This window comes from Anastrepha ludens, chromosome 2 (genome assembly GCF_028408465.1).
Source record: "Anastrepha ludens isolate Willacy chromosome 2, idAnaLude1.1, whole genome shotgun sequence".
NCBI classification, from domain to species: Eukaryota; Metazoa; Arthropoda; class Insecta; order Diptera; family Tephritidae; genus Anastrepha; species Anastrepha ludens.
The window spans coordinates 5,254,732-5,277,003 of record NC_071498.1 but is presented as its reverse complement, the minus strand read 5'-3'; the positions used below and the strand labels follow the sequence as shown (position 1 = coordinate 5,277,003).

The window sequence follows — 22,272 nt, the reverse complement described above, 5'->3', positions numbered from 1 at the left end:
CATTTTCAAGGTTCTGCAGTTATCCTCAGCAGACGATATGGTTATCTGAGTTTTGATAGATTATGTTTGCATCACCGTTAACTCAGCTTTCTAACATTTAACCAAAGTGAAATTTGGGCGAAACTTTTCAGACGCATCCATTAGTTATATCTAGCGCCCTAATAGGCACACAGTTCCGAAGAAGTTGCGTTATGACAACCTAACATATACAAATACGGTCATTCCAATAGGTACTCCCCCGTTGATGCGGGAAAGTGCAAGTTTTTTAAATTAATAACCAAAGATATTTAATTGCATGTACTTAGTCCTGCCATAAGTTCTGTTACAAGTTAAGTCCGTTATGAATATGAAATTATAATATTTTTTTTTTAATTAAGCTCGTTTTATTTAATCATGTAATCAAAAAAAAAATAATTTTCTTTCGAAATGGTCAACATTTCCTTTTACTATTACACAAGCCTTCAAACGATTAGGTCATTCAGCTATTGTAGCACGCACGTTTTCCAAGGATATTTACGTCGCTGCTCGAACCAAAGAGTATTTGAGACTCTCCAAATTTCTGCGAAATCTTCGACAGGCCATGTTCTCCAATTCTGATCACAAACTGTAGTCCAATGGACTCAGATCTGGGCTTCCAGATGGCCAATCTTCTGCAGCTGAGCCCAGGAATATTGTTTTTAAGCTACTGTTGGGCCGTTGAGCTGTCGTCGCTTGAGTTGTCACCGTTGATGAAACCTGGATTAATTATTATACACCAGAAACTAAATGAATTTCTCCTGGTGAATCTGCTCCAAAGAAGACAATCCCATCGGCCGGAAAGGCCATGGCGATGATTTTTTGGGATGCGAACGGCGTTATCCTCATGGATTTTTTAGAAAAAGGAAGTACGATTACTGGACAAAATACTACAGTGAGTTATTGGCGGGAGCGTAGGGAGAATTGTATCTTTCTAAAAGGGGACTTTGCGAAAAAAAAAATTAAAAAAAAAATGGTGTCTTCATTTCTAACACGGGTACTTATTAAACCCCCCTCGTAATGCGATCACTGTAATGCGATTTTCCTTAGCTTACTACTCCATTCTTAACAACCGAAATTTGTCACGGAACTGAGTATAGTTTATCAGTAGACAATGCATACGCTCAAAAGCAATGATAACGGAACTTTATCTGCGAATCTGTTCTCGCCGTACGCATGGTAAAAATTTTCACATAATTTATGGCAAGACTAGATATAAATAGCACCCTTTCCGATTGTTTGACCGAGTTTTTTCTCCTATTTTTGGTGTACAACTTTTTCTATTTTTTGATGTTCATGCACGGAGATTCGAATCTACGCACTCCCGAATGGTAGTCACTCGCGAACCCTTTTGTCTACGGCGGCGTTTACAAGGTATGTGCTATTCTACTCTAAAAGAAAAGCTTTTCACCTTGGCGAAATCTAATAGCGAAATCCCTGGCTTCTGCGGAAAGCTATATTTCGAGTTCTGGCTAACTAAATCAGCCTCATCAAACAAAATATCACTGCCATCCGCCATCCATAGCCGAGGACATCAGCCATTTGTGCAGATACACATTTCCCATTAAAACTGGGCATCCCTTTAAATAATGGGTCCTTGTTTGTTTGCCTTTGTTAACTTCTAATTAATTTGTGTTTTGAACCAAATAACCTTCATATTAATATTGAATTAACATTTAATAAAAGTAAAACGAAGTAAAATATAATACGTTTCAAGAATAATAATTAGATAATAATAATAATACTATATTTGGAGTGCAAAAACATTTGGCGATTCGACCATTTTACCATTGAATACGATGTGCACCGACATCCGCTCGTTGTGCAAGAGATTTGGTAAAAGCTGGAAAAATATGATTTTCAATTATTTACAATAGTATTTTTAGAATATGAAAAAAAAATACCTTTGGAGTAACAAAAAAATATTGCGCACGTCCGGCTTGTGTAGTTTCCTTAACAAGCATTTCAAATATTTTCCGCTCATTATTTGCATCCATGCCCTGATTTATTTCATCGACACAGCTGCAATAATTGCAAAAAGTTTAGGGATTTAACTCAAAGCATTAATATATTTAAATGGTTTTTACCGAAACGGTACGTGCGTGAGGTGTTGCAACGATAGTGTGTACGTCGCAATCGCAACCGCCCTCTCACCACCGGACTGCGTGTGGCGGTCAAGTGCCTGCAATTGCGCATTGCTGCGATACTGCACCATAATTTGTATACCGTACGTATCGTAATCAAACTATAACGATAAAAACATTTTATGACTGACGTAAAATAATGTAATGAACTTTAAATTTGCCTCATCACGCCTGACCAAATTCACTTCACCCACATAACCCATAGAAGACATAAAATCGCCAAAGTGGGTATTTAGTGTAGTGGCAATGCCTTCTATTTCGGGATACCATTCCTCGTGTAGCGTCCGTAGCTGCGCTGCTACGTTCTGACGATCGTGCTCGGCATTCTGCATTCCTTCCCGAAGTTTTTCTATTTCTGCACATTTTTGCTTAAACTCTGCAGCAATCTAAGTGAATGAAAGATCTAAAGTAAATAATAATAATTAGCAAATCATATAGCTGACATTATTGTCCACATCTCCTATGCATTCTAAACGCCCTCTACATTCGTTTATGACTTCTTTTAGTTCTTCCATGGTGTCCGGCAGCAGATTGAAGAGCTGCAGGGATTTACACTCTTTCTTAGACTTTCTGGCTTCAGCGATTTTTGCATTCAACAGCTCGTTCGTCTTTTCTAAAGCCCTTGTTATTGTTTCTACCATACGCTAAAAACGAGTACAAAGATATCGTAAAATTATTGATATTTAGTTTTGATATTGCGAGCACGCATGTACCGATGCCTGCGCTTTGTTATCCGTCACTTCTTTTATGGTGTTTATAAGCTCCTCGTTTTCTTGCTTAAAGATTCGCTCTTTTATAACTGCAATTTTTTTGTCGACTAAAGCCTGTTGGAGGTTATTTAAAACCTCAATTTTCTCATTTTGCAACTGCATTATTTCTTGCAAACAACTTTTCACTTTCGCCGAAAAATTTTTTTCCAATTCGGGCAAACCTGCAAAAGTAAACCAAGTTAAAATATGAAATATTGGCTTCGGAAATGCTTCAACGTACTGATAACATTATTTTTCATTTGCATAACTTTGTCACACTGTCGCCGACATTTTTCTTCCATTTGGCTACGCTCTGCCAGTTTGCTGTCAATAGCACGATTTTTGGCCATTAACTCCTCACGCTTTTGATTTGTTTCCTCAATCTTAGCTTCCAAAGTTGTGCGCTGATTCTTCAATGCATCACTACCACGCTTTAATTCCCGTAATCTACATATTTTTGTGCTTACGCATAATAATCAATTCAGTTTATTCAAAATTTCAAGTATGTTACCGCTTCTCATCTTCTGAAATCTGATACGTATTTTTGCTAGTTAACAGATTCTTGCCTCTAATCTGATTCTGCAAAAGCGATCTTTCACCTGAGTATCTGGAGACTTTGGCGGAGTAAAGCTGATCGCCTAATACACGCATTAAGCCACAATTGATATTTAAGTTTCATAAGTGATTTTAGGATATTATTATAGTCTTACCGCCGAAGAAAAAGCTGATTGTGTTTGGTATGTCATCTGTTTTCTCATTAACAGCAGTTGTGCCAATCGGTATTCTATGAATGCTGTTCAGATTGCATAAGTAATTAATTATGGCTGGTGGTCCCTCAATCAAGTCAATTAAGTATGCAGTAAAACCGCAGGATCTATTTAATTAGAAATTGCAATATACAAGTGATACAAATGAACTTTGTGATCGCCTTGCCTTAAGGAGTCAATTGGTATGTCAGCACGGTAATTTATTTTGTTAGCTGGACTTGCATGCCCGACACTTATTTTTAATTTTTGTTTTACACATAACTCATTTACGAGGAGTGAGACGTCCTCTTTGTTTTCACAAGTGAATGCAAGTAAATCTCTAATGCTTATAGTGTTTTCGAAATACTTGGCATGTTCGGGATCTCGTACGCTTAGCTGCAAAATATATTTATGTTTAAAATGTGAAACAAAAAACACTGTCGGCTTAATTTCAAGCACATACCTCCAAAATCATTGGATTATAAACACGTGCTTGAAATAACTCTTTATTGTTTTTCAACCACTGAACTGCTCGATATACTTCGGGAAATTTTTCTTGTAATAACTAGAACAGAATAGACATCCAAATTAGAAAAAAAAAACACCAGTCTAACGGTTAGACGCGATAGAAGTGAAACCTTCCGTAAAACAAACTGAGAGAGAATAAGACGAAAGCAGCATTAGGAGCAAGATAATTATAGGTTCATTATAATATTGCTATAAAGTTCATATTTTATTTTCTTCATTTTATTATTATTCATCCTCAATGTTTTCAATTTCAACAAATGATACGAGTGGCTTATGATAGCTAAAATACGATACAAATGCTTTGGTTTCGATGTTGTCAACATGTCTTTGAAATACCGCGTCAATGGTTGTTTTTGATCGTGTTGTCGATTCAGTGCGATTGTTACACATTTTTAAATTGAATGTTGTATTGAGAACGTCAATTAAAGGAACCGCTGTGTCCAATGCAAAATTTACGTTAAAATCGCCACTTAAAATCATTGGAACTTTATTGTAATCTTTTCTAAGTATCCGCGATACTTCTGGTGTATACTTTATTAAATTTTCGTGAATGAATTCCATGATGCTATTTATTGATTTTTTTTTCTGTCGATATTCACGACACTTTTCTGCATAATTGCGGTAAATATTTAAAAATGAAAATATTTACGAATATAAAAATACACACGCGGTTGCTATTATGAGCGTCCCCAGCAAAACCTGCGTGACCGAAACTCTAACACAATTACATTTTTTTGAATGTTACAAACACATATGCACGCAGGTTTTGCTGGGGCGTGACCGAAACTCTAACACAATTACACATATGCACTCGTATTTGTTTGAAAATCGACTTTTTTTTTTGGTTCTCCGTCACCTTTGGAAAATGTGTAAACATTAAGCAAACTTTATTCATATATTTTTCCTCATTTTTGCATCAGTAAAATTAAACAAACGCCGTAGCCGAATGGGTTGGTGCGTGACTATTCAGAATTCACAGAGAGGACGTCAGTTCGAATCTCGGTGAAAACACCAAAATTAAGGAAAACTATTTTTCTAATAGCGCTCACCCCTCAGCAGGCAATGGCAAAACACCGAGTGTATTTCTGCCATGAAAAAAAGCTCCTCATAAACATATCATAAAATAAAAAAAAATTAAATAACTGTATAAAAAAAATTTTTTTCTTGTGATTCGAACCAAGGATTTTGGATCGGAAGCTCACATTGCTAGCCGCTCGGCTATCGCACCATGCTGTCGGCGCTGGCCTAAAAGTTATTTAGTTCGTCGCTACGTGTATATGTAATATTCGTAGCCAAGAGTGTCGCTTTTTTCGTTTCACTTTTTCTCAAATCACTCCCAACGATTCTAAAGAAGTTTTCACTTCAATATGCATACAAGAAATAATGTTTTTCCAACCTGTAACTTTTGTGCATGAACATCATTAGTACGCTCTAAACGTCTTTTGAGCAAACTAATTTCTGGCGCGTAGTGCTCATCCAATTTACTGTTAATCTCGGACCGAGTTTTCATATATCCAGTTAACTCTCCTTTCAAACTTTGAATTTTTTGTGCAAGCTCAGACTTTTCAGCTTTCCAGTCTTTATCTGCGTCAATATTTTCTTTTGCTTTGGCCAAATCATCCCGAAACAGTTGCAATACTCTGGTTTCATTTTTCAAATCATTATCGTGATCTGCTTTTTCTCGTTTCTTTTTCTATAAACCGTGTACAAATTATTTTATTAGTTCTGTCTATAACAACATTATTTTACTGATACAACAACATACTAAATAAGTGGTTCGCGCCTGCTCGATGCGGTCCTTTAATATTTTTATCTCATTTTCGATGCGTTGCTTTTCTTCTATAACTGCTTGCTCATGCCGTTCCTAGTTTAGGTAAAGTATGACGATTTAATTGTAACAGACCTATGAACACACGTACCTTTAGTGCAATGTCTTGGGTGAGCTGCTGTGATGTTTTCGATATGTTATTTTGGCGTCGCATAACACTATCATATATCTTCTTTTCTTCTTCAAGTTTCTTTCCAGCCAGTGACAAATCTTTTGTTTGTTGCTTCTTTTGTTCTTCTAAAGTGCGTGTCTCTAGTTCCAATTTTTTCGCATGACAAACACCTAACTTATTTTGATATTCCTGTTGCTCATTGTATCGCTCCAAACGTTGCTGCAACCTATGACAGAAATCTAATATATCTTACAAAGTTATTAAATTTACAAAAAAATTCTTTACATATTGCACTCCGCCTGCAACTGTTCTAAAGCCTCTTTTTTCTTCTTAGCATCATCGGCGTGGTTTGTTTGGTTGTAACGTAATTGTTTCAGTTCTTCGAATTTACTTAGTGTTTCAGTGCTACAAACCGAGCTAATAGTATTGAAGAATATCTTTTGCGGATCCATTTTAGCAAAATCTTGCACACGATCCTGTGGTAGAAATTGGCATAAGTTGCCGATTTGAATTTTGAATGCCGTTATGGCAGCTATGTAGTTCTTTTCTGATACGTTGTCTTCCCCAATTCTATACATAGATTTGCCGCTGCGTGGAAAGCATCGTTCGAAAATTACGGTTTTGTAAGTATCGCGGAATATCTCAACTCTGATAACTGCTTCATCCCGTCCGTTTTTTACATAATCACCAAGGGAACTTGAGCGGGATAGTAAATCGGGCTTGCCACCTAAGCCAAGAACAATTGCCGCCACAAGTGTTGATTTGCCAGTCCCATTGGGTCCGATAATAACATTCAAATACTCTGTTGGATAAAAATTGCATTCTCCGTATGTTCTGAAAGTATAATATATGGAAATTTACAAAATTTATTTGTATACTAATAATTTAACTGTAAATTACACAAAATTTTTGCAGTAGACACTTTTGATTTTCCCTTTCACGGATACAAGAGCTTCATTTGTAGGTTGTGAAACTGGTCGATGCACACGCCTCGACATCCTGAACAATTAAAAAGTTATCTATAATCAAGGGTAAACAATGTAAAACAACTTGTAAAGCTTTAAAATTGCGCCTTGGTAAATTAAAGTGTTGTAAAATATTCGCCAAAAAATAAAGATGATGATTAATAATCGATATATAGATGGGTGGTTTTTGATTTTTTTACGTCCCTGTAAGAATTATATTATGTGCGAATAGATACCGCCATGCATATTTTGCACAGCATAAAATAAGAGCTGGTAGACATTTTCACATACAACTCTAATTTTTTCTTTCTTTTTGTATTATGACATCGTTGAAGAATGTGAGCAATGTGACAATCCTTTTAGTATTTTTACTCTGGATATAAATCAGTGCAAAAGAGACCACACGACACTTTTTTCCATTCAATGAATGTATATGTAAGCGTAGAAAATAATACACTCGCCAGAGTTGCATTTCGCATGAGAGAAGAACTCAAAACTGATAATTGTTTTGTAAAACATAAAAGCGGCTACGTTCGCGCATTCAGTACTGAAAATTGATGAAAGTATTGATATCTATACGCTTGTTCATTTCGAAAAAAAAGAGGTCTGTAAAGTCGGTTTACTGACGATAGTTTAACGTGACAACGTCATAAGAAAATATTGATGGAATGGTTGCAATTTTCAAAACCAAATTTTAATTTTATTTGTTTGATAGATATTTTGTATGGATATAGAGGAGGAGGTAAATGGAATTGCAATGGAATAGGTCAAGTTTCATTTACACAAACGTGAAAAATGACGAAACATTTATCAAATTCATGAAAGATATCTTCAATTTCCATTGTGCATCAGACGTTAATAAGTCAACAACACTAAGAGGCAACATTATCGATTTGCCTTTTTCAAGACACTTTACACTCGAAACACTCCCTTTCATTTCCTACTTTTTCTATCATCGTCCTATTTTCAACAGAGAAATGGTTCATTACCATGCACACAGGAAGAAGGCATGTGCAAATATACAAATATGTAAATTTATATACAAATGCGCATATACATACATATATACGCTCACTTAAGTAGGACAGAGCCAGATGTCGGACGTTGCCGAACGCGGGGGCCGATTGTGCTCTTTGCCGTTCGTTCCGCGCTTTCGCCTGCAGTTCAAGCACATTCGCCAAGGTGGACTTATTAAGGTGACAGCATTCACCCAGCTGAATTTTTCACCGTAGGTATGGCTTACGTCAAAATTATATGCTTTGTTTGTGTGTATTGGTATGTTTACATTGGTATGTTTACATTTGCTTGCTGATTTTGACGTGATGGTTGGACCAAACGCAACAACAAATACATGTAGGGTTTTACTTTATGTGTTTGCAGTCACCTGTAATAAATTCGCCTTGACATTAGCTTACATTTGCTTGCGTACGGAATAGATTCGTATATTTGATATGTCCATATGATTTGTATGCATCTTTACATATAGATTTGTTCTTTTTGAAAATTGCGCGAAATTGTATATGTGTATGCATGTTTATATACATATATTAGTATACAACATATCTTATAAGGTATATGGTAAATATTACCATACATTTTTTCCTTCATATATAATAAAAAAATTAATAATAATAACATTAAACAACAGGTATTATTAACAAACTTGGTTTTATTTTAAATTCTTCAAGTAAATCAAATTAATAATAATCAATAAGAAGGCATATGCAAATACAAATACGTGAATTTATATATGTACATATGCGCATATACATACATATATACACTCACTTAAGTAGGAGAGAGAAAGATGTCGAACGTTGCCGTTCGTTCCGCGCTTTCGCTTGCAGTTCATTCAAGGTATCGACAATGAGCAAGGTAACGACAAATTAGCAAGGTAACGACAAATGAGCAAGGTAACGACACATTTTTTCGTGCGTGCAGCCGGCTAAATCGAATTATAAGACGTTATCACGTCAAAATTTAAGAAATAAATTTCGCAAGTCGCAGATAATTCGGAAATAACGGTGCACAACAAATTAATTACGGAATGCAAGATTACAAGAGTTCGAAAATAAAATAAGCTTATCGGAAATTACCCGAGTAATATTATTTAAATGTACATAAATTAACTGCCTTTTAAGACCTTAAAAACGCATAAATAATAATTTGCAACCCCTATATATGTACTATTTTTACAGTACTGATACAAAAGAGTTTTAAAATTATTTATGCCTATATCTAACGAAAATTGATTATACATTTTTAGTTCTTTATAATACAAATAAAAAAATAAATATTCCATTTTCATTTATTTATGGTAAATATTTATACAAAGTTATAAAAGATAAATCAGTTCTGACTGAAAATGAATAGATTTTTGATTTGTCATATATGATGAATATTTACTTCATTACATATATGTTTAATTTTTCGACCAAATTCATAAGTTAGAATAAGACACAAAAACACACGTGCACAAGGGTTTCCATCATCTTTTTCACATTGGAATTAAGAATCTGATAGAAACTTTGTTAATTTCCTATTGAAACAAGAAATTGATTGGGTTTCCATCAAAATCTTTAAAACATCTGTTTTAAATAAAATCGCAAGAAATATGTATTTCGACTTACATTTCCCAAGCTGCAAAAATTAATACAAATTTCCATTCAGTGAAGAAAATTCCATGTTTTAAAAATTCACTTTCATTTGTATTCCCCCCGAATACAGCCGGACTAACTTGCACCAGATATGAAGCAGATTTAGCAGAAAAGTGTAGGTTACTGCTTACTCAAGTTTTCATTGAACACTTTTTCCTACACTAGAGTACTCTATTAAATTCATCGAACAGACCTAAAATAATCGCAGATTGCAATGAAAACTTTCGTTGCAACACAGTTTTATCGATTAAATCTGTAAAGGTTGTACGAAATTACTGGTAAACAGATTGCTTATCGTAATCTGTATGGTTCATGTAATGTATGATTGGGGTAACTCGTAGAGGTGAATACCTTTTCGCACAGCAAAACTATGACTGGGTTAGTATTGGTTTAACCGCGTGCTGGGCGGGGGTTTTCATCATAGCGTACAATTATAATAACAACGCTTGCACTTTGTATTAAGGATAATTTTGTGTATAGTCTAGCATCGAGTGATTTTTGCAACAATGTCTGGTAAGGTGCCTCCACTTACATACAAAGTTATTGCTGAGTGTTCTGTGACAAAAGCTCGAGCTGGCTTAATGACACTTCGTCATGGTGAAGTGAATACTCCGGTTTTCATGCCTGTTGGAACACAAGTGAGATAAATATTGTCGACCTTTTAATTTAAAGTTTTGATATCAACTTTTATAAAATTTAGGGCACACTAAAAGGCCTCCTTCCGGATCAGCTAATTGAACTTAACTGTCAAATACTGCTAGGAAACACTTATCACTTAGGACTGCGGCCCGGCATCGAAACATTGCAAAAAGCTGGAGGCCTTCACAAGTTTATGGGTTGGCCGCGTGGAATTCTCACCGATTCGGGTGGTTTCCAGATGGTTTCTTTATTGAAGTTAGCGCAAATAGACGAAAATGGTGTAAACTTTTGTTCACCCTTCGATAACAGCGAGTGCATGCTGACCCCAGAACATTCAATTCAGATACAGAACACCATTGGTGCCGATATAATGATGCAGTTGGATGACGTGGTTAAGACAACAACAGTTGGGCCGCGCGTTGAAGAGGCCATGCATCGTACCATTCGTTGGCTGGATCGTTGCATATCAGCGCATGCGTGTGATGACGATCAAAGTTTATTCCCCATTGTACAAGGAGGATTGGATAAAGATTTGCGCAAACAGTGTGCTGGCGCATTGATACAGCGCAAGGTGCGCGGCTATGCAGTAGGTGGCCTTAGTGGTGGGGAAAGTAAACATGAGTTCTGGCGTACAGTGCATGTCTGCACAGATTTGCTTCCCAAGGACAAGCCAAGATATTTAATGGGTGTGGGATTCGCTGCAGATTTAGTGGTGTGCGTTGCACTTGGTATTGACATGTTTGACTGTGTCTTCCCCACTCGAACGGCACGTTTCGGCTGTGCACTGGTAAATACTGGACAACTAAATTTAAAAAATAAAAAGTATGAACACGACATGCGCCCCATCGACGAAGAGTGCGAGTGCAACACATGTCGCAGATACACCCGCTCATATCTACATCATATTGTTACCGGTGAAACCGTTTCATGTAGTTTGCTAAGTATACACAATGTGGCTTACCAATTGAGGCTCATGCGGAACATGAGAGACGCTATAGAGCGCGACCAGTTTCCACAATTTATCTGTGATTTTATGGCTACACACTTTGAGGGTGAACCCGTGCCGCTGTGGATAAGAGAAGCTTTACAAGCCGTTAATGTAGAATTGCCGCCGAATGAAGAAAAAGCGACGGAAGCGGATACTTGACATGGAAAAAATAATAATTGAAATATGTTTGAAAGCAAGTAAATATATATTCAAATGGATGCAACCAACGATTACAATAAAATCTAATTATTGTATAATTCAAAAAAACATAAATAATAATGAATTTATAATCTGATACATATTTTGTTACAGATTATTTCTTTGCCTTAGTAGACGCCGTTTTGGCTGTGGATTTTTTAGTAGTAGAACTGTTTCCCGTAGGCTTGGCTTTTGCCGTACTCGCCTTAGTTTTCGATGACGATGTGGTTCCTGAGCTCTTCTTCGCCTACAATAGAATTTTTTAGTTATTTAGTAAAGTGGACAAACAGTGCAGCGGAAGTCTTACCTTAATCAAACCATCATTTTCTATCGTATCCTCTTCCTCATCCGAAACTGGGGCATTCCCTTCTCCTTCCCCTTCACATTCCATACCGTACAATTCACTCTCTTCATTGGCCTCAGATTTTTTCTTCTTAATACCTGCAGTAACTGAATACGAATAGGCTAGTACTTCTTTATTATATGCGCGGGTTAACGCAGCCTTCACGCGACCATCCACTGCGTCCATTAAGCCCTTCTTGCCAGGCCAAGCAGTAAGCTCAATTAGTGATTCGATATCTTCGCGTAATAGATGGTATTCTTTAAGCACACCCAGCGATTCTTCAACGCCTTCCATTCCCTTCTCTTTTAGCGGAAGTACAATTTTCGATAGTAGAAAAGGTGCGTAGTCAAGACGAATTGACTGGCGCGATGCAGAGGTGCGTAAGCGGGTGTGATCGTGAATTTCTTGAGCTAAACGACTACGCTTATTGGTTCGCGAATATTTGCCTAACCAACCAGGGAAGTTTATTTGCCCTGTGAAGTGACCACTCATATACTCGCCCGGCATTACCGAGCTAAACACGGCCTGCGTTGGCAGCAACGACCAAGCTGAATTGGAGCGTATGCGCTTGTCCACTAAATCCCCCAAACTTAAGGCATCTGCGGTAAGGGCAACCTTAGCTGGTATTTCTGATCTATAAAGGAAAAATTACAGTTTAGTATAGACTATGGGCTAAAATTGTTAATTAGACTTCAACTGAAATGTTATCCATTATATGGTCTCAGGTAAGCCAATATTTGGGCATTTTTGAAGTGAAACTTCTTAGACGTCGATGAACGAGCTAGAATGGAGGGAAAAATTTCAAGGCCATGCAACGTTTTGGGCATTTTCGCGAGAGAGAAAAAAGATATAACGTGGAGGAAAAGGAGAGAGAGCTATACCTTATATATATATATATATATATATACGCCATTCCGGCGTCGGATTTATTGGTATTGCCTTGCGGTAATTTGTGCCAGTGCTGCGGTCCTGGAATCGCTGCGTTTGTGCGGGTGATAAACGCTCGGAGTAGTGCGCGTTGTTGCCACGGTTAGTGTCCGGCGTTTACCTACACCGGTCGACCCTTCTCCGAATTTTTTAAATTTTGTCTATTTGTATTCTGTGCAAATGTTGTGAATTTATTAAGATATGTATATATTTTTTTTCTCTCTCTCTCTCTCGGGTCTCTCCCTCTTTCTTTGACTGCCTTGAAGGATGCAAGTTTTAGTCAACATCACTTAAAATAGTTAAAAATTACAACACCCAATACATAAATCACTTGTTCATGCGAAATGAAGTACTTACTTGGCGCCAACGGGCGACACTTGCAAATAATTCTGTTGCACGAACAACGGCCCCAAGCTGTAGTCTTGGAAAAATAAATCACACTTGTCATTGAGCGTCATCTTCTTATGCTCTTCTGCGGAGAATACTTTGCGCACCACCTCCCAAGGGCCCTGTGAGAATCATTTATGATTACTTGCAAATAAAAAAATATACTCAGTACCATTTTCAAGTCCTTCTCTGCCGTTTTGTTGGCTCCTTTTGAAAGCAATTTTAAATCTTTACCAGCACTTAACAGCGAAATATGATTTATTGACTGACGTATATCGTTATTAGTCGCTTCAATTATTTCATCCACTTTATCACTATCAATTTTGAAGCCTTCTTTGCAACAAATGCTCAAAATACGTCCCTTAATTTGTTGCATGCGTGGCTTATTGAAACGCAGATCGTAGCAGTAGTTAACGAGGGAGCGCATTTTTTGATGGTTGCGATCATTACACATGCAAATAATCGGCACAGACGCCTCTTTTATAAGCGCAATTAGCTCCTGTACACCACCGCGATCTTCATTACCCGCCATGCCATCGACTTCGTCCATAAGAAGTACGTGCTTTTTTGTAACCTTTTTCCCTTCGCCATGAAAATAACCGTATAGAGATTTGTTTGATAATAATTCAGCTACTTCCTCCTTCAGAAGTCGCTTGCTGCGAGTATCCGATGCATTAAATTCAACTGTGTCAAAGCCTAGTTCTTTACAAACCAGTGTAGCTGTTGTTGTTTTGCCAATACCCGGTGGACCCGATAATAATGCCGCTTTATAAAAGCTGCCATCATCATTTTTAGCCCAAGGATTTGGTTTCTGAAGTTTCTTTTTGCCATCATGGTTTATGTACCACTTAGAAAGCCAATTAGTTAACCTTTTAGGGAGAAAGATATTTAATTATAGTGGGATATTGCTAAACAAATGTACTTCATTTAATTTTACTTACTTTGACACATTGCTTGTGGGTCCAAATTGGCCAACGATTTCCTTAACATTGGTTGGTTTATATTTGTCCACCCATGGAAGCACTGCATCATCTATATTTGACTTCGATTCGACATTATTTTCACATACTTCGTCGTGATCTTTTTCAACTTCCTGTTTTTCTGTTTTTATAGCCAACTTTTCGATGCTGTTCTTCTCTTCTTTAGGACTTTTTTCCAATTTAATTCTTTTTTCTGGAGATGCGATATGCAATTTGTCTTGGCTTTTATTCTTTTGCTTTTTGGGACTGTTTAATTTTGATTCTTTTGTTTTATTATTTCCATTTTCCTCTTCTTTTACTACCTTTTCTGGAAGATTGCCTGATTTTTCACGAATCAAGTCAAAGAGCCCATCCTCACTTAAAACACTTATACCAAATTCTTCAGCCTGCGCTAATTTTTTGGGCCCAGCTTCTTCACCAACAATTAAGTATTTTAGCCTTTTGCCTACAGTGGTCATCATTTTTCCGCCCAATTCTTTTATTATTGACGCTGCTTCATCACGCTCCAGAGATTCCAACACACCAGTAACCAAAAATGTAAGTCCCGCCAAGCAATTTGGTGCACCCTTCGAAAATATTTCGTAACTTCAAAATATACTTGACAAGTAAATATGTATATCAGTATAAGTACCTTTGGCACATCCTTGGACCCTGGATTAATAACGCTTGTGCGATTTTTATATTTCTGATAGAGTATGGCTGCCATGCGTTTTCGTTCATGGCGGTCTTCATCAGATAACACACCTTTGATTAACAGGAATTTTTAATTAATCCAATAGTATAATACATAGGGTTAACTTACTGCTTTCCAGATCTTCCGATAACTGCTTTTTGGGCTTCGGCGTGTTTTTTTCTTTTTTGAGCTCTGTCTTAGGAGTTGCAACATTTTTCTGTTTCTCTTTCTCAACCGCTTTCGGTGTGAGTTTGTCCGGCTTTATTCCTTGTTTTTCCTTCTTAGTAGGTGTAAGTTTCTCCTTGTCAGGACTTTTCCGTGGAGTCTTCGATTTTGAACGTCGCTCTTCGTGCTTTCTATTTTTTTCCGACTTTACAACTTGCACAGGTTCATCTAGCTCAACTTCCATTAGACTCTTGTCAATGTCTTCATCCTCCAATTCAATTAAAGCTGCTATCTTGGGAACGGGCGGCTTTTTGGCCTCAACACGCAAAGTTTCCCCTCCGAAAAGCGCATTGGGATCAACTGGTTTAACTTTTTTTGTAGGCGAGATCTTTAATTTTGACAAGGTTGGTTTCTTATTGGCATGTGTTTTATTTTCGTGCGGCGACTTCTCCTCTATACGCTTTTTTTTGCTGGCCGGTGTTTTTCTAGCCATGTTTGGGCTTTCTTGGACATCATCTTCATCGCTGGAAATTACTCGAGCTGTGCGTTTCTTTTTTTTAACCTTCTGCACTTCCTCTTCATCATTCGAAGTTTCAATCTTCTTTGAGGGTGCCGTACGCTTGAAGAACGAAGTGATGTCCTAAACAAATATATGAAACCTGTAAATTAACTATTTTTTATTTATTTATTTAAGCAAACTTACACGCTGCATTTTGTTTTTCACACTTTACAAATTTCGGAAACAAATGAAAATAAATGAACAATCAATTCACAAACGGCACTGCAATTTCAAAGCCCAACACCGACAATTTCCGCGCAAACTCATATTCAAATTGACATTTACAGCTGATTGGAGAAGAGTTACCAAGCATTTAAGATATATAAATTCAAAATGCTATTCAACAATGCACCGGCAACCGAGTATTTAAAAGAACTTAAGTCCGAAAATGTAAAATTGGCCTGACAAAACTTTTTTCCGGTACAAACCAGAAATTTTATTTTTTATACGATCCAGAGTTTCATGGTCGATCTTTAGCTCCTGGGCGACACTACGACTACTAATATGCCGGTCAACTTCGATTATCTCTGAGATTTCATAGACTTTTTCGACATTTTCAACATTTTCCTTAACATAAAGAAAGCCTGAACGGAATCGACGAAAACAAAATTGAACGTATTAGCTGTTACCTTTTTGTGATCATGGTTTGCATTCACCTTTACCAAAGAAAACTGTAAAATGTACCGAATTTTCTCATTGTTGACTTTCATTGTTAACACCCTGTAATTCACAACTGAATTGAACAAATAATTTTTTAGTGTTTGATGTCCACTTTACGAAATATCGATCACGACAGTCATCTACCGAGAAAATAATGGATTTAATTTCCCCCTATATGGACCCCAATGGACATGTGTTGACTGTTTTGACAGTTCACTCATATTTATACATATAAGGACTTACGCACATTTATGATATAACTCTAAGGAGATTGCAGACAAGGTAAACAATCCAACATATGGCGAATTAAACTCTGAGCAAAGCGAATTTATAAAGGTAGTGGAACCAGAGCAACACAACATATTCTTGTAACTGGTTTTTACAGGTTTGTGTGCTGATTGCCAACATTTCTACGAAAATGTAAACAATCAAACAAAGCAACAACAAAGAGGATGACCGTTTTAACAACTGCAGAATCAGCTGGTCTAGTACCACCATCTAGAATGAATTTGTGTTGCCTCCACGGTACATTAAACAGATAGAAGCAATAGGACTGCAATTGGATTTTTTCTATTTATTTGGTCTCTGGAATATCAAATTTGGTTTAAGTTACTCAGAATTGTCAATCTTGGAGCACCAAAATCAGAAACAAAGTACATTGCTCTTGTTGTTTTTGCGCTCTTAAGCACTAAAATGGCAACGTTTGACAGTTCTTAAAACACGCGGCACATGTGCGAATTGTTTATTTAAGGTAGCAGGCTGTTATTAATGGTGCCGTACCTTAGCTATAACCGGAACCATAGTAATCAGCTGTTCTGATCAAACATATGGGCATCACTGTAAATGATTATAGGTGCGGCACCATAACGCCGTAACCACAACTGTAGCTGTATACATATATTGAATTTAGGATTTTCCTCGTAACCGAGGAAACAGCTATGAAATACTTAACATATTTTTTGATATTTGCGATAAAAATTTGGATATTACATATTATCAACGAAAAATTAATTGACTTAGTGGAAAATTATCCATGTTTTTATGGTGATATCCAAATGATGTCATTAATTCTTCTCCAATACCCGCTATTTATGGTTACGGCATAACTAATCGACAAATGCTATAATGTTGCGGCTATGGTTATGATTACAGTTATGGCGTTATGGTTACGACACCACTAATTGCAGCTTTTTTCTATCATTCTTGGCATGACAGCTGCTACAGGCGATGAATGCATATGCCGCCGAAAGTACAGCAATTCGCTACTTTTATATTGCATTCATGCGATGGGAACGGTTGACATTTGAAATTTCCAATGAAAAATATAAACAAAATAGCGAAAATAGAAACACTTCAGTCTATCAATTTTAAAATGAAAATAGCAATTGTTTGAAAAAAGTAATAATAATGCCGAACATTGCTGAAATGATTTTAACTTTGAGAGTGAACAGATTGTTTGTCCCGTTTTACAGTACTACATCCATATTTGAAACAAATTGCTTTTGATACCTAAATTAAAAAAAAAGGTAATGCACACAAATAACAAAAGTTTTTACTTTCATGTTGCTATATGCATCATAGCCCACGCCAAATACCTATTCCACTTCGTACAACTATTACAGCGAAAGGTATGTAACAGCCAATATTTTTAGCGACGCCAGCACACACACGGGTCCACTTGACTCAACAACGAATTCGAGTTTATGGTGCGATGTGAACACCATATTAGTAATTCCAACATTTTCGTAGTTAGTGCTACCAACTTTTTAAACTAAGTTCGAATCAGTGCTGCCAATTCTTTAAATGAAATGAAGTGCAGAGAACGTTAATGTAATGTAATGTATATTTAACGTTCTCTGTGAAGTGGCTTTTTGTTTGCCATGTTTTACCATGCGAACCATAGATGAGGTCCAACAACCAGAAATTTAAAATCAAATTTAGGGAAAACTTTAGTATAATGTATATCGCTTTGAAACAAAAAGGTTAAAAGAGGGGGATAGAGAAGTATATCCCCATCTTAATACTGAAAACCGAACCTACCGGAGGCTTATAGCTTTTAAATAATTTAACATTCTCTAATTAAGTTCTCTAATTTAGCGAAAAGTTGGTGTTGCCATACACCTGAAATAAAAACGAAGTTCGTATGAAGGGATGTTCAGTGAAAGGTTCATTGTAAAACTGCAGTATTTCTTGCTGTAATTTTAAGTTGAAAAATATTTTTGAAAATAAAAACATACAATTCATTTAAACTTAAAAACAATGATATTAAGCGTATCACAAAAAATAATAAAGTCATTAAAATTAAATTAATTAACACAGTAATTTTGCGTAGCACTCCTTTTCGCGTGGGCGGTCTTCGGCCGCGCTTCAAAAAAATAACCCTCATCAGTCCAACTCCGGCTACGCAATCCACAGTATTTTTGCGTAGAATTTTTTTTCGCGTAGGCGGCCTTCGGCCGCGCTTCAAAAAAATAACCCTCATCAGTCCAACTCCGGCTACGCAATCCACAGTATTTTTGCGTAGAACTCTTTTTCGCGTGAGCGGCCTTGTATATAGTACAGAGACACAATAACCCCCATCCCCATCATTAACACAAAACTTAAATACTTAATTTTTGTTCATATTTTTGTTTCATTTGCAGGCATCCGGTAACACCACACTGTTGTCATTCCAATCTTCTTCTTATTCGCGTTTAAAATTGGAAAGTGACTGTATGGAGAATTTGCATTTAATTTTAATAAACATAATTCGAATATAAGGAGAAAAATAAGTAAAAACACGCGTGTGAGTGTATATTTGGTGAATTTTAGTGAAGTGTTAAAAAATATATAGTGTAATGTGGCAAATTATAGTGAAGTTCCAAAGGGCATTTTGAAGGCTAGTAATTATGAAATTATTATTTCCCGAATAATTTGGAGTTATAAAGACTGTTCCTTAACACCTCACTAACATCTCCACCAAGTATCATTAATAAAGACATAATAGTTTAACAAAAATTGCCCAATATACATTATTCTAAATTCCAGCCCAAATTTATTTAAATCAAACACCGATGTTTGAAAAATAGAATGGATTCTATTGCTGCAGCAGTCTTATTGGTTGAAGAGGAAACTGGACAAAACAGGTGTTTGGAAAATTGTGCAGCTACGGGACGCACTGCACCGCTGAACAGCGCAAGTTTATCAAAAACCTAATTTCCAAAGGGAAAACTTACAAAGAAGTTGAAGATATTGTGGGCTGTTCGCCAACAATGATTTGTAACGCATTAAAATATAAATCCTAACCTGAAACACGTGGACGGCGTCTCGCACTAACTGCTAAGTTAATTAAGTGTGTGGTTAGGTTTTTCAAAAATATTAATTTCCCACCTGCTACTACATTCAAAAGTTAACTGGAGCTGGAGGCAAGCATGAAAGCTATTCGTAGACGTTCGTGGGAACAGAACTTGGCCGCTCATGGAAAAGTGCCATTACCAGCTAAAAGGCATGTGGCACAAATACAAAAGTTAGCAACCAGACAATCTGCTAACTCGGACTATAGCCCGAAATGCACAACCAAACCTATTAATAATAAATAAATAATAAGGGGATCAAGCATTATGATTGGGCATGTTTTTTATTTTATGGTGCTGGACCGATATACTGGATAAAGAAAACCATGGATCGTTTGTGTATGATCGATTTATGGAGGAAGTCATGCTACCATATACTCACGAAGAAATGCCACTGCTTTGGGTCTTCCAACAGAACAATGACCTAAACTATACAAGGAGTTAGCTAGCAGTATTTTCAGAGAATCAGGGTTGAGGTTATGAAATGGCCTGCACAGTCTCCAGACTTCAATCCAATAACGAATTTGTAATGAAATGTGAAGGACGCAGTTGCTGATGCTCGTCCAACAAATTATAATCAGCTTTGGAAAACAGATATGAAAATTGATACCTAAGGAACGATCGTTAATTCGCTATAAAGGATACGCTACTAAACACCAATTATTATTATGATTATTTAAAAATTATTACTGATGTAAATAAAAAATTATTTTAATGGTTTTTTATTTAAGAAAATCATACTACTATTTTTTTGACCGTCCAAAAGTTCATCTAAATTTAATTTTAATAACATTATTTTTCTAAGTTTTCTTCCAAGGTTTTATTTTTAATAGTCATAATTCTTTAAAATAAAAACAAAAATATTTAACAAAAAAATCCCACTTCGTAATTTCTTTCCCACTGTGTGTGCACTACTATTATTTTGACCGCAGCTCAAAATATTTATATATTTGCCACTTACACTCTTTTTGGGTGTTTGGCCGAGCTCCTACTCCTATTTGTGGCGCGCTTCTTGATGTTGTTCCACAAACGAAGGGACTTACAGTTTTATGCCGATGCCGAAAGAGTAATGGTTTTTTATGAAGAGTTTTTCCATGACAGAAATATACTTGGAGGCATTTTCTTCAACACCTCCTCTTGACTTCTGGCAATAGTTTTATTTGCCGTGATAAGCAAGGAGCTTAGCAAGCGCAGTTCTCCTTGCAAACTATGGCCCTTATTATGAGCAACATTCGATCTTCGACTATAGTTGAAAGTGCTGATCGAACGAATTTTCATTTGGTATTATGGTGCTCATTCGTTGAAGAATAGGACTATTGTGAATTTCGATCGCTCGACGCATTTACAATAGGTAATTTTTCTCAGCTGATACAGCAAATCAAAATAAAAGAAAAACCGATTGTGTTGAAATTCTTTGCTAACAACAATTTTAAAAGTTAAAAAAAGTATTTTTTATGAAAATGAGTACAACGGAGTTGTGGTTCGACGATTCATCGGTCGATGAAAGATTAGTGGAACTAGCTAGATGTAGAAAACAGCTGAGGGGCGCATCCAACCCCCTTGAAATGGCTTCCACTGAGTAAGTTTAGTATTTTCAAAATGTGTTGACGTACTTAATATTACAGAAATTTCCTTACAGTTTTAAAAGAACTTTAGATTATCTAAATAGGCGTTTACGAACCTACTGTCCAGTACAGAAAACCAGTTGCAGCAGTGCACCCCAGCCAAGAGCTCTTCACTATTCTCCAAAAAAAAGCAACACAAATTATTAATGTGTGTGCAGCTTTGCACAACATTTGCTTGTTTTATAATGTTCAACTTCCGGATGAAGAGTTATCCGATGAGACCCTCAACGATGATGCTGAAGATATTGAAGTGGAGCCAAATAACGGAGGAGCAGAAAACATAAGAAATGCAATTCTTAGAATATTATAGAAAAATCTAAAAAGTATTAAATAGAAACTTTTACACCACAGTTTCTGTTTTATTTTTGTTATAAATTTTCTTTATTCAATTATTCGTCATTCGAAAAAAATATGTATTTCAGTTCCTCTACGTATTTCAGCCCATACCTGCCAAGGGAAAATAAAAATGTATTTCTATAAACATCACAAAAAAAAAAAACCATTATTAACCTTAATCCATTTTGCTGCCGTCTAACTGGTGGTCCCAAGCAATTCAGCTCCGTTGTAAACTCCTCCCATTTTTTTGCTGCTTGAACTTTTGTGTAAATCCCTTTTGCGAATTGTGGATTCTCTTCCATTAATGCGATCAGCCTTTCTAATTGCTGTTTGGCACTCACGACTTTCGACCTGCATAATATTAACAAAATTAGTATATATTTATTATTTGGTTACTATAAAACAATAAATAATCGCAAACAACTTACATTTTAACAAGTTTTCCCACAATACGCTACACAATCGAAAGCAAAATTGCATTCGACTCTAAATTCGGTATACAACGAAAATTTCGACACCGCGTTGCACCGCTCATAATACCAAATTGACATTCGATTTTCGATCTTCGACAACCAACGAATATCGAATATCGAAGGGCCTATGAGATTTCTTTATAAAATTCCTTCTGCATATCTACTCATTTCTGCAAAGGAGTTTGTTACGTGCTGCCTTATCTACAACATCACGCATCCCTCACCCCCCGAGTTACGACCATA

General features: G+C 36.4%; 3 protein-coding genes across 3 annotated transcripts; 1 reads left to right on the top strand and 2 right to left on the bottom strand.

Annotated features, from left to right (window-relative positions):
* Nucleotides 1-1,673: 1,673 nt before the first annotated feature.
* On the bottom strand, nt 1,674-7,246 carry LOC128862505 (structural maintenance of chromosomes protein 5). The gene is made up of 16 exons (XM_054101169.1): nt 7,023-7,246; nt 6,408-6,956; nt 6,102-6,348; nt 5,948-6,046; nt 5,579-5,875; nt 4,118-4,219; nt 3,842-4,050; nt 3,619-3,782; nt 3,420-3,546; nt 3,150-3,355; nt 2,873-3,090; nt 2,603-2,803; nt 2,321-2,545; nt 2,103-2,260; nt 1,920-2,037; nt 1,674-1,858 (listed from the first exon to the last, which is right to left on the bottom strand). The coding sequence occupies exons 1-16, from the start codon at nt 7,118-7,120 to the stop codon at nt 1,760-1,762; spliced, it is 3,117 nt and encodes a 1,038-aa protein (XP_053957144.1). The 5' UTR covers nt 7,121-7,246; the 3' UTR covers nt 1,674-1,759.
* A 2,831-nt stretch (nt 7,247-10,077) lies between these two features.
* Nucleotides 10,078-11,637, top strand: LOC128862496 (queuine tRNA-ribosyltransferase catalytic subunit). The gene is made up of 2 exons (XM_054101157.1): nt 10,078-10,382; nt 10,445-11,637. The coding sequence occupies exons 1-2, from the start codon at nt 10,251-10,253 to the stop codon at nt 11,528-11,530; spliced, it is 1,218 nt and encodes a 405-aa protein (XP_053957132.1). The 5' UTR covers nt 10,078-10,250; the 3' UTR covers nt 11,531-11,637.
* LOC128862487 (replication factor C subunit 1) lies at nt 11,554-15,881 on the bottom strand. The gene is made up of 8 exons (XM_054101146.1): nt 15,748-15,881; nt 15,009-15,684; nt 14,838-14,950; nt 14,168-14,772; nt 13,399-14,095; nt 13,197-13,348; nt 11,877-12,546; nt 11,554-11,816 (listed from the first exon to the last, which is right to left on the bottom strand). Exons 1-8 carry the CDS (start codon nt 15,754-15,756, stop codon nt 11,685-11,687), a joined length of 3,054 nt encoding a protein of 1,017 aa, XP_053957121.1. The 5' UTR covers nt 15,757-15,881; the 3' UTR covers nt 11,554-11,684.
* Between the last annotated feature and the right edge of the window lie 6,391 nt (nt 15,882-22,272).

Bases quoted from the DNA above. Each gene is read 5' to 3' on its own strand.
- LOC128862487 (XM_054101146.1), bottom strand. The intron at 12,547-13,196 runs GTAAGTACTTCA...TTTCCTTTATAG, and splicing joins GTGTCGCCCGTTGGCGCCAA to ATCAGAAATACCAGCTAAGG. The intron at 11,817-11,876 runs GTAAGACTTCCG...ATTCTATTGTAG, and splicing joins AAAATGATGGTTTGATTAAG to GCGAAGAAGAGCTCAGGAAC.
- LOC128862496 (XM_054101157.1), top strand. From the start codon at position 10,251: ATGTCTGGTAAGGTGCCTCCACTTACATACAAAGTTATTGCTGAGTGT. The intron at 10,383-10,444 runs GTGAGATAAATA...TATAAAATTTAG, and splicing joins TCATGCCTGTTGGAACACAA to GGCACACTAAAAGGCCTCCT.
- LOC128862505 (XM_054101169.1), bottom strand. From the start codon at position 7,120: ATGTCGAGGCGTGTGCATCGACCAGTTTCACAACCTACAAATGAAGCT. The intron at 4,220-5,578 runs GTTGGAAAAACA...ATTCTGTTCTAG, and splicing joins TTCATGCACAAAAGTTACAG to TTATTACAAGAAAAATTTCC. The intron at 2,546-2,602 runs GTCAGCTATATG...TCATTCACTTAG, and splicing joins TAGGAGATGTGGACAATAAT to ATTGCTGCAGAGTTTAAGCA.